General features: G+C 27.1%; 2 protein-coding genes across 7 annotated transcripts; one reads left to right on the top strand and one right to left on the bottom strand.

Moving 5' to 3' along the window:
* Positions 1-10: 10 nt before the first annotated feature.
* Stt3A (catalytic subunit 3A of the oligosaccharyltransferase complex) lies at positions 11-4717 on the top strand. 3 transcript variants are annotated; one of them, XM_012484155.3, is made up of 12 exons: positions 11-140; positions 628-785; positions 849-1016; positions 1115-1275; positions 1344-1733; positions 1865-2018; positions 2108-2346; positions 2430-2594; positions 2671-2859; positions 2934-3153; positions 3231-3419; positions 3490-4717. In XM_012484155.3, exons 2-12 carry the CDS (start codon positions 689-691, stop codon positions 3633-3635), a joined length of 2118 nt encoding a protein of 705 aa, XP_012339609.1. In that variant the 5' UTR covers positions 11-140; positions 628-688; the 3' UTR covers positions 3636-4717. The 3 variants fall into 3 exon arrangements, with proteins under 3 accessions (XP_012339609.1, XP_003691905.1, XP_012339608.1); XM_003691857.4 differs by having other exon boundaries at positions 44-263; XM_012484154.3 differs by having other exon boundaries at positions 76-256.
* mop (tyrosine-protein phosphatase non-receptor type protein myopic) lies at positions 4603-11545 on the bottom strand. 4 transcript variants are annotated; one of them, XM_003691884.4, is made up of 11 exons: positions 11189-11545; positions 10795-10997; positions 10405-10727; positions 10191-10303; positions 9746-10125; positions 6743-9666; positions 6146-6663; positions 5609-6072; positions 5244-5542; positions 5031-5171; positions 4603-4979 (listed from the first exon to the last, which is right to left on the bottom strand). In XM_003691884.4, the coding sequence occupies exons 1-11, from the start codon at positions 11273-11275 to the stop codon at positions 4852-4854; spliced, it is 5580 nt and encodes a 1859-aa protein (XP_003691932.3). In that variant the 5' UTR covers positions 11276-11545; the 3' UTR covers positions 4603-4851. The 4 variants fall into 4 exon arrangements, with proteins under 4 accessions (XP_003691932.3, XP_086761769.1, XP_086761768.1 ...); XM_086905643.1 differs by having other exon boundaries at positions 5058-5171; XM_086905642.1 differs by having other exon boundaries at positions 5244-5530.
* Positions 11546-11602: the final 57 nt, after the last annotated feature.

Here is an 11602-nt window from a genome sequence, read left to right as displayed (position 1 = left end):
GTTTTCTCTTATCGTAAATGTAGATAGCATAACTAGTAATCAAGTTTAATCTATGCTTTTTTCTTTCAAGTTGCAATGTTTCTGAGTTAGTCATTTAAATGACATTATTATTTTATCAATTTTCTTGTATTATAAAATTTGTAAGTTTATAAGTTTATATCATAATTTACATAGTATAAAAGTACAAAAATGTACAATGCGGAATGACTAAATATGTAGTACAAAATATACATATGTCGCCGGCCGGTAATTTTGTGTACGTGGTCAGTTCTTAGGGAAACTATGATTTAAACTTGTATTATATTTGTTTAGCATGTAACTGTTATATTATGTTGATATAATATTTGTATAATATTGTTAATTAATTTCTTAATTAAATGCACGACATTTTTTGTTTTCATTTTTATAGTATCATAACCTATTACTTAAATACAAACGCCATGTGTCTTTTGTTAATTTGTAGCTTTTATTAATAGGATTTTGTAATATTATATTGAGAATTTTGATATGACTTTTTTTTTAAGTGTTTAATTGTTTTCCGCATATCAGACGATTATAGTTTACATTTTAACTAAAATAAATTTTAGTTAAATGTTAATATAAATCCTTTTTATATTTTTTCTATAGATAAGGCAAATAAAAGTGGTATATTATTTAAAAACTAATATCCTATAATTTCATTAATACAATGGTCACATTAATAAAAACAAGAGGTTTACGTATGTCTGCACAGAAACAGGAAACACTTTTAAAGTTAACTGTGTTATCTCTTGCAGCAATTTTATGTAAGTTTTCTATATTGAAATTAAAATAATTCTATTTTATTAATATATATAATTTTTTTATAGCTTTTGCAACAAGATTGTTCTCTGTCTTAAGATTTGAAAGTGTTATTCATGAATTTGATCCATATTTTAATTATCGCACAACAAAGTATTTAGCAGAAAATGGATTTTATAGTTTTCATAATTGGTTTGATGATCGTGTTTGGTATCCTCTTGGAAGGATAATTGGAGGTATATATTTTTATATTAATTTTTAATTGTTATCTCTTTTGATGACAATATTATTAATATTATTAAAGTAATTTGAATCTTGATTATTTATTTGATAGGAACAATATATCCAGGATTAATGATAACATCAGCAGCATTATACCATCTTTCATGGTTATTAAATATTACCTTAGATATACGTACTATTTGTGTCTTCCTTGCTCCATTATTTTCTAGCTTGACCACAATTATTACTTATTTACTTACCAAAGAATTGAAGGTAAAAATATATTAAATATGTTTATAATATTTTTAATCAATAAATATTATTTTATATATGATTTTAAGGATTCTGCATCAGGACTGTTTGCTGCAGCTATGATAGCAATTGTTCCTGGTTATATATCACGATCAGTGGCAGGATCTTATGATAATGAAGGCATAGCTATTTTTTGTATGTTATTTACATATTATATGTGGATCAAAGCAGTTAAAACTGGAGCAATTTGCTGGGCAACCTGTGCTGCTCTTGCATATTTTTATATGGTGTCTTCTTGGGGTGGCTATGTATTCCTAATTAATTTAATTCCTTTACATGTATTAACCTTAATGGTGACTGGCAGATTTTCTCATAGAATATATATTGCATATAGCATTCTGTATTGTTTAGGAACAATTTTATCTATGCAAATATCCTTTGTTGGTTTTCAACCTGTTCAGAGTTCTGAACACATGCTTGTAAGTAAAAAATATAATATGTATATGTATATAATAATATATTTAATAATATATGTATATATACTACATAATATATATATACTTAATTTAAACAAAATCTTGTGAATAAAACTAATTTATATTTTACATAGGCATTGGGAGTATTTGGACTTTGTCAGATTCATGCTCTAGTTGATTATTTACGTAGTAAAATGTCACAAGATGATTTTGAAATTTTATTCCGTGGTCTTGTTATTTCTATAGTTACCATATCGTTTTTATTAGGTGTTATTTTAACTATTACAGGTATATATAATATTAATACATTTTTCTTAAATCACGAAAATATTAATGTTGCAATAATTATGTTTTAATTTTTTAATTTTATTTATAAGGAAAAATATCACCATGGACTGGTCGTTTTTATTCTCTTTTGGACCCATCCTATGCAAAAAATCACATACCAATAATTGCTTCTGTTTCTGAACATCAGCCAACATCATGGAGCTCTTTTTATTTTGATCTCCAGATTTTAGTATTTCTATTTCCTTTAGGATTATATTTCTGTTTCTCAAAGCTAACAGATTCAAATATTTTTCTCATTTTATATGGAGTTACAAGTCTATACTTTGCTGTAAGTGAAAAATTTTTTATGTTATATTTGAAAATTATGTTATAAATAAATTCAAATAATTGAAACAATTTTGAATAATGCAGGGTGTAATGGTTCGTTTAATGTTAGTGCTTGCTCCTGTAATGTGTATTTTGAGTGGAATTGGAGCATCGTCTTTACTTGTTACTTATATGAAACAAGTAGAAAGAGGAAAAATTAGTGATAAGAAGTTAAAAAAATTTGAAAGTAATTACATACTTAGAAGTGAGGTAACTATTTTGACTATTTTTATTTAACATTAATCTTTTTCATGAAATTTTATATCAACGTATTTTATATCAACAGATTGCTACACTCTTCATAACAGTAATGTGCATTCTCTTTTTTTCGTATACCATTCATTGTACATGGGTTACAGCAGAAGCCTATAGCTCGCCTAGTATTGTGTTATCGGCACGTTCTCCAGATGGTGGTCGCATGATTTTTGATGATTTTAGAGAAGCATATTATTGGTTACGCATGAACACACCAGAAGTAATTTTAAAATGCTTTCTGAATAATTTTTTTATAATTTGCAATGTTTAAAACTACATTTTTTAAAATTTTAGAATGCTAAAGTAATGTCTTGGTGGGATTATGGATATCAGATTACAGCAATGGCAAATCGTACAATTTTAGTAGACAATAATACATGGAACAATACTCACATATCAAGAGTCGGTCAAGCAATGGCAAGTTCTGAAGAAAAAGCTTATGAAATAATGAGAGAGTTAGATGTTAATTACGTTCTTGTTATTTTTGGAGGACTTACAGGCTATTCATCAGATGGTATTAAAATTAATATATAAAATAAATAAAATTATAACTTAAAGTTGTTTAAAGAACTTGTTAGATTATAATTTTAGATATTAATAAGTTCCTATGGATGGTGCGTATTGGCGGAAGCACTGAAAAAGGAAAATCTATAACAGAATGGGATTATTATAACTCTGCAGGAGAATTTCGAGTTGATAAAGAAGGTTCTCCAATTTTGCTCAATTGTCTTATGTATAAAATGTGTTATTACAGATTTGGTCAAATTTATACAGAAGGAGGTAAGCATTTATTGATATAAATATAATGTATAACATTTATATGATTTCAATGATTTTATGATTTAAACAGGTAAACCTTCTGGTTATGATAGAGTTAGAAATATGGAAATTGGTAATAAAGATTTTGAATTAAACATGTTAGAAGAAGCCTATACTACAGAACATTGGCTTGTTCGAATTTATAAAGTAAAAGACTTGAGAAACAGGGGAATCTAAAAAAAGATATTAAAAATAAAGATATAGATTAATAATAAAGAAACAATATTATCGCATCTCTTTAAACAGTTCCATAATTTTATTTGCTTATAAATTTTTATAATTGTCTATAAGATATCAACATGGTACTAAATACAGAATTACATATTTCCATTAATCATCAGTATAATTAAAATTTTTATAAAAGACGTACTCAGGCCTCACGTTATGTTATTTTAGTAAATATAGATATATCAATTTATAAAATAATTTATTTTGGGAGTAATCTTTATATTCTCTCTCTCTCTCTCTCTCTCTCTCTCTCTCTCTCTCTCTCTCTCTCTCTCTCTCTCTCTCTCAAATTAAAAAACACAACAACATATTTATTTCAATAACATTATTTCAATAAAAATATATTAATATTTATAACTTAAGAATATTCAGGGTATAGTTTTAGGTTGAATATTCTTAGAAAAACATTTATTTTAATATTAAATTATTAAATGATTTCTGTGTTCAAAGATAATAATTTTCGTAATTATTTCTTATATATACAAAAATAATTGATTATTTATAATTATTGACAATTAATAGTAAAGGCTTTATTTTATACAATATTAGTTATTTAGATATAGAAATCGAATTTGCATTAAAAGAAATTTGTTTGAATAAAATAAAATGATATGTTTCAAATTTAAAAATTGTTAAATCCTTAATAGTATTATACAATTTAAAATTGATTATAAATTTGGATTATGATACATGATGTATATATATGTATGTATGCATGTATGTATGTGTATATATATATATATATACACATATATATATATATTAGGAATATTTACCATCAGTATATTTTAGAAACGCATGTCTTGTATCGTGTGTTGCTTAAAAATTGTAACTAATATTAATCTTTATTTTCTGGATGTGTACGAACATATGTGATTTTTTGGTGAAGATGGAAATAAATATAAACAGATAAAACTCGTTTTTTATACACACATTTTATTCAATATATTTTACAGATTGTAAAACTTTTGAAACTTAAAAATTATGAAATATGAAGTCATTTCAGAAATATAAACTAATATGAATTGTAATAATGTTTATACAATTATTATAATAATCTTACTCTTAGCAATATTTTTAATTTAAGAAATATAGGAATGCAAACATTCATTTAAATAATAAATTTATTGACCGGTGCATAATAAAACTTCAGTTGCAAATTTATTTATCTTCTAATAGACCATAAAGGATCTAACTGACTTAAAGGATCGATTATTCCTTCTTTAGGTTTTTCCTGAATTGATGATGTACTTGAATGTATTGTACTACTAACAGTAGAACCTTTTTGTCGACCTAAAAATTAATCCGTATCATTATATTTCTTTTAAAAAATATTGCTCCTACCTTCAATATCTGATCGTTGAGGAATACCAAGACTTTGAAGAAAATCATCAGAAGGATGCATCTTTCTTGATGCTTTATCTTTACTTCCTTTTAAACCTTCGAAATTTTCAAATGTTGAACGTGTAGATGATAAAATACCACCTAATATTTAATAAACAAAATTCATTTTCAACTAATTTTAACGAATTGTACCTAAGCAAAAATAATTCTTACGTTTCATTAAAATATCTTGAGCATGGTATAATACTAATTGGTATGCAAATAATAAGGATTCCTTATTTACAATTTGTTTACGGCATTTTAGAAGACCTTTGAATACAAGAGGTACATTGACTATTCCGCAACCTGCGCGTATATGACATACTGTTGCTGCTGCTACTAAGAATAAACTACTTAATGCACCACCATCTAAACAATGTACCACTACTGGTTTTGTACAACGTCTTAGTGCTTGTTCCGTCATTACATCCGTTGAGAAAGTAAGCAGTGCACCTGGACTACTAGGAAAACCACTAAAAGTTAAAAAAAATTATGTATATATATATTTTTTAATATAATTTAATATTATATAAATTTACTTGGAAGGCCATGAGAGAAATTGCATGTGCACGATAGTTTTTTCTGAGTTTTTCTTAATATTATGCACAGAAATAACTCTTTGAATATAGGATATATGATTTACTCTCTTTTTTAATGATATTGTAAAGCTACCACAATTCAGAATATCTTCTTCGTTTATAGGCCAATATATTTCTCCATTTAATTGTGTATCAGATACTAAACATGCAATTATTTCACTTTCTTGTTCCCATATCATCATCCAAAATATTTCTAATTTTTCCGGTAATGGCGATTGAGTAATAATAAATGCAGTTGGTATCCATTGTGTAATTTCTATTATGTGAGAAGCATTAATATAATTTGGAACATCTGTTGATGATATTTGTACCCTTGTCGTATCATATGGAATACATTCTATTACTCTATTTTCCGAAGAATGGGCTAACGCTACTGTGCACGATTGTTTTCCACTTTCTCTTTCCTGAAATTGAAATATATTATTTTATATTATTAATTAAGAATTTACATACATTTTATAATTTAAATAATTCTACTTCGAATTCCTGAACTTCTTTCCATTTTATATCAAGATTAGTTGCTCCACTTAATGTTTTAACAAGTAAACTATCTATAAATTTCTCATATTTTTCAACTTCATTAATAAATTTTTGTAATGCTAATGGATCTCCTAAAGGATCTTTTTTAGGCTGCACATCATTGTACCATGTATCCCATACAATTTGTAAATTCTCGCTTTCCGTTTTATCATTTATTTTATCTTTATCATCATCATTCATTTTTTCTTTATCATCATCAGTTATCTTTTCTTTATTATCATCATTAGTATTTTTTATTTCAGTTTCGTTTTGTGGTTGAACAGAACGTACTTCTGGCACTAAAGGTGCATGATTTATAGTAATATCAAGATCAGCAAGTAAATCTACATTAGATTGTTCTGATTTTGTAGCAGGTTTAGTAGGATTTGCACTTGTTGTTGTATTAGTTCCATTGTTAACAGCTTGCATATATGTTTGATTATAGTTAGTATAATTTTCATTTCTATTAGTTGATGCTAAAAAAAATTAAACGAAATTTAAATAAACATATATAAAATTGATGTGTATGTAAAAAGATAATTTTTTGATATTTACTTTGATTTTGCATTTGAAGACCATATGGTGTGGTATAATAAATATCAGTTGAACATTGAGATTGATAGGTCTGTTCTGAATATTGAGAAGATGGAGTTTGACTAACCATAGAATTATTACTAGCATTGGTATATCTTGCATTACTTTCTTGTTGTTGATAAATATTAATGCCAGTGTTTATTTGTGATGTTGATTCAGAAGATTGCGAAATTTGAATATTGTTAGGATTGTATTCATAACATTGACTAGTGGAATTATAAGTATATCCCATTTGACCTTTATAAGATTCTGTTAATGCAACAGCCATTTGGTTTCCTTGCATATAATTATATCCTTGATTGTAAATATGAGAATAGTTACCATATCCAGAATAATGTGATTGTTGTGGATATTGATATGCTTGAGAATAATTTTGCATATTTGTTGAAGATTTTGTATGACTTTGAATCATTTCTGTATTAGTAGAACAATTCGTATATGTATATGTGTTAGAAATATCCGTAGATAATACAGTTTGTGGATATGAAACACATGTAGTATGTTGTAAATTATGATAGGTACTAGGATAAGTTGCACTATTGGTGTCAGTAGTAGATGTTTGTGATCCATATTGATACCCTTGATCTATATAGATTTGTTTAGTTTGTTCTGTACCACTGTGCTGTGGATATTGGACAATATTAGAATTTTGTAAGGTTGATGAATATAAAGTACCTACATCATTTATTGGAGCATTGAAAGAAGTAGTAGAATGAATAGATTGAGGAATATTTTTGTTTATATACTGTGTTGGCATATAATGGCTAGAAAGAGGAATATTGGTCGTTTCGGATAAATTTTGGTTCGATGTAACTTGTTGACTATGTAATTCAGATGAATTATAATACATTGCACCAGTGTAACTTTGAGTACATGGAATTTCATTTTGATTAATTGAAGGAAGAAGATAATTTTGTATTTGAGTATTATCTGATGGTAATACATGTTGATCTTTTATAGAAAGAGATTCTTGAGAAACAACATTTTGTTGTGGCTCAGATATATATTGTTGTCCTTCTTGAGCTATAGTAGTATAAAGTTGCGTTTGTATATCAGTTGTTTTATTAATTGTATTCGGTAAAGATACAGATGAAGGTACAGAAATTTGTGTTGTTGTTGATGTTTGAGATGGTATTTCAGTTTTAGTAACATTACCAGTTTTATCAAGATTAGAAGAATATTGTTGTACAGTATTGTATGGCTGATAATTTTCATATTGCAATGTATTATTAGAAAAATTATAAAGTGGTTGAGCATTAGCAGAATATTTATGATGACTATCCAAAGTTGTAGAGAATTGTCCATTTGATACGAAAGAATTTATTGGATATTGCATTGTAGTATCTGTTGTAGTAATTGTTCCAATTACTTGTGGATAAGTACTTACAATATCAGAACTATTAATTTGCACATAATTTTGATTTAAAGTGGCATTTTCATTATATGTTGAAGTTTCATGTGAATAAGATAAATTTGTTTTATAATCTGTATATGGTGCAGAATAATATTGTTGTGTAGGTTTTATAGATGATATTGCATCTAATGCAGACATTCCACTAGAATGCATTGCATTTTTATTTAAATTTGATGTATCATTCAAGTATGATTTTGTTGTATCTATTTGAACTGGTTTACCTTGTTCTTTATATGCATTATAATATTGATTTTCTGGTCTGCTGTTTAAAAAATCCTTTAATTTAAGTCCACTACCACTTCGATTTCGACTTTGATCATAAATAGTGGATGTTATCGTGTCGCTCTTTTCTTGAGAATTTTTATTATCTTGTGCAAGTATGTGTTCACGTTCTTCTTCTTGCACTTTACAAGTGCTTTTCACTCTCTGAAGTAATTTTGAAACATTTATTTCGAGTTTCCTGTAAAATTCAAGACCTTTGCTAGATTTTGCCAATAAATCTTCGTAAGCATCGTAAGATGCAATCAAAGAAGAAATAGTATGTTCTCTACGTTTTAATATTTCTTCAACTCCTTTTCGTATATTAGCAGTTTGGGCATATGCATCCGTTAAAGCTGCTAAAATATTATCTTGTGCATTTAGATTTTGTTCTATTAAAGTCACTAAAGTTTGATGTTTGCTAAGTTGGTCTGCAAATAAACGATCCAAAGGTCCAGAATCGGATGTGGCAGTAACTAGTAAGCGTGTTAGATCATCTTGTGCAATTGAATCTCGTAATTTTGTATGCAATTCATTTCTTTGTCTACGCATTTCGTCAACTTTATTCAAAATGCGCTTTAATTCTTTAGTATGCATTCGTTCTAATTCGATCGCGCTATGTGATTTTTCAGTATTTTGTTCTGAAAGATATGCACTTGGTGAAGGAATATGGGCAATAAGATCGGTAAGTGGTTGAGAAAGCACTTTTAAATTTTTTACATGCATCGTTATTGCTTTATGAAGAGCATGATTGCTTTCTAAAGCTTTGTTATGAGCTTCTTCATATTTTTTAGCTTCTCTAGTTAAATCAGTAGCCACTATTGATGGAGGTCTTTTTCCAACTGTATCTTGATATTCTTTTTCTTTTTGTTCTTCATCGAGGAGAAGTTTTTTAATTTCTTTCAATATTTTTTCAACATCTTGGCTAGTATTTGATAATTTTCCCACTATATCAATTAAATCTTGAATAATCTGTTGCTTTGCATTCAATGCTGCACATCTTTCGACCAATTCATCAGGAAGGGGTAAACGTTCCCATTCTGTCGTCTGAATATCGGGATCCCATAAACTTATATGTTCTAATTTTAAAGATGTTAGATAGGTATTAAGTTGCTGATCTTTCTCCTCAATTTTACTGCCGACAGAACGTAATATTTTTGCTTTTTCTTCCGAATATAAAGAGCTTGCTTCATGTACTTTCATTGGTATTAATCTGAAATAAATATTAATGAATAATAAAATTAAAGAAATATTTATCATAATCTATGTTGGATTAATCTAAATATATTTACCTAGCAAATATATCAGGACCTGAAACTTCAGGATCATTAATACTAAAAGATATTCCTTTAACTAAAGGAGCTCCTTTTACACTAGGTAGTGTTTCCTTTTCTGGTACTTCTTCGTGATATATATATTCATTCTCATTTTTAGCTGCTTTACGCTTTCCTTCTATTACATCATTAGTAAATGTTAATGCTTCTTCTATAGTTACTTTTTCTCCAGGAATATTTGAATAAATCAATTGTGCTTCATTTAGAGAAGCTAATGCAGCATTATAAAATGCTACTCTTTCTCCCATTTTTCTTTGCTCTTCAGCAGCTAAACCTTGATATAAATATGTAACTGCTAAATGATAAGCTTTCTTGAATTTCAAATAATGTTTCCAGCTCTAAAAAAAAAAATTTATAAGTTTTTATAATATTCTATAATATAAGAAATAATTTAAAATTTTACCTTATAGATTTTAGTACCAACTGTATCTGATATAGTACCATCTTCACTTCCGCCTTGTTCAAGTGTAGTTAATGCCAAATTAAAATAGTCCACTATTTGTCTTGCGACTTTTGCTACATGATAGATATATCTTGTAGAATGATACACAAGAGTAGACAATTAAAGCCACAAATGTGTAATATATTTATGAAATTTTTATTTCTTTTATACATACCTACAATTGTGGGTTTACGATTATCAAGCATACTTTTTTCTAATATACATTCTTGAGCTTGAGCTAAGCAAAGTTGATGCATAAATGTCATAAGTTCTGGAGCTAAATCTACTCCAGATGGCTGTGGATAACTATTTTTTAAATGCTCAAAAGCCCAAGCTGCACATTGAAAATGAGCACAAGCCATTTTCATTCCATCAGCTGATGTTCTTTCTGTAAGTGCTCCCAGTTGAGTGTGCATTGCACCAATATTGTATAAAATTGAAATTATTTCAAAACGAATATTAGCCAATGAACAGACCATGTTTGCATATGTATCCCTCCTATTTAAATATATTCAAATTATTAACATTAATGATTATTATTATTACTTAATTGCAATTGTTTTACCATGTAAATGTAATTGCTGCTGCACCATCTTTTCCCATAGGAAATCTACTTTGAAGAAAATGTAATTGACAATAATATCTTTTCAACAATGAACAACCAGCTACATCAATAGGTGGTCGTATGGCTACTGCACGTAAGCTTTCTAATTGATGTATTTCATGTGCAAATGTTGCTGGATCTTTATTGTAAAAGTCACGTATATACTAAAACAAAAATATTTATAATTTTAATTACATTTATTGACAGATTGGAATAAATTAATAAATAATCATTTGTTTAGATAAAGAAAATATGGAATAATAATTTAGATTAAATAAATAATAATTAAAAGTTAAATATTAATTTTGAAATTATCAAAATATATATTGTAATCCATAATGTAATTTATTCATACCTGCTTTAACTTTGGACCAAATGTAGTAGGCTCTGGACTAACTTTTAATTGAAAAGATATCATCGGCAACCTTGGTACTGCTTCCATTGTAAAGTATTTATTAAAATATTTCTGAAAACTGACAGTTAATCATCTGTCAAACTGGTAGAAAATGGATTTGTTCACAGAACATACTTTTTCTGTCACGTACTTACAACGAATAATTGCCGTTTTTGGGCAGATATTCAAGTACAAAAATATTTTCAACTATATGATACAAATTATTTTTTTAAAATTTAAATATTATTTTAAAAAAATTTCGACTTTTTTTTTACTAACTATAATAAAAAATTATTAATTTCAATAAAAAATTTAAAATATAATGATATATTAAAAAGATATACGTTTAGGGAAATTGTTTTCTATATATTGGCT

This window comes from Apis florea, unplaced genomic scaffold (genome assembly GCF_048593485.1).
Source record: "Apis florea isolate Af1SG1 unplaced genomic scaffold, ASM4859348v1 contig_2411_pilon, whole genome shotgun sequence".
NCBI classification, from domain to species: Eukaryota; Metazoa; Arthropoda; class Insecta; order Hymenoptera; family Apidae; genus Apis; species Apis florea.
This window is presented reverse-complemented; position numbering and strand designations above follow the sequence as displayed.

Bases quoted from the DNA above. Each gene is read 5' to 3' on its own strand.
- Stt3A (XM_012484155.3), top strand. From the start codon at position 689: ATGGTCACATTAATAAAAACAAGAGGTTTACGTATGTCTGCACAGAAA. The intron at 1,017-1,114 runs GTATATATTTTT...TTTATTTGATAG, and splicing joins TCTTGGAAGGATAATTGGAG to GAACAATATATCCAGGATTA. The intron at 1,734-1,864 runs GTAAGTAAAAAA...TATTTTACATAG, and splicing joins AGAGTTCTGAACACATGCTT to GCATTGGGAGTATTTGGACT.
- mop (XM_003691884.4), bottom strand. From the start codon at position 11,275: ATGGAAGCAGTACCAAGGTTGCCGATGATATCTTTTCAATTAAAAGTT. The intron at 6,664-6,742 runs GTAAATATCAAA...AATTTTTTTTAG, and splicing joins TCTTCAAATGCAAAATCAAA to CATCAACTAATAGAAATGAA. The intron at 4,980-5,030 runs GTAGGAGCAATA...ATTAATTTTTAG, and splicing joins TCAACGATCAGATATTGAAG to GTCGACAAAAAGGTTCTACT.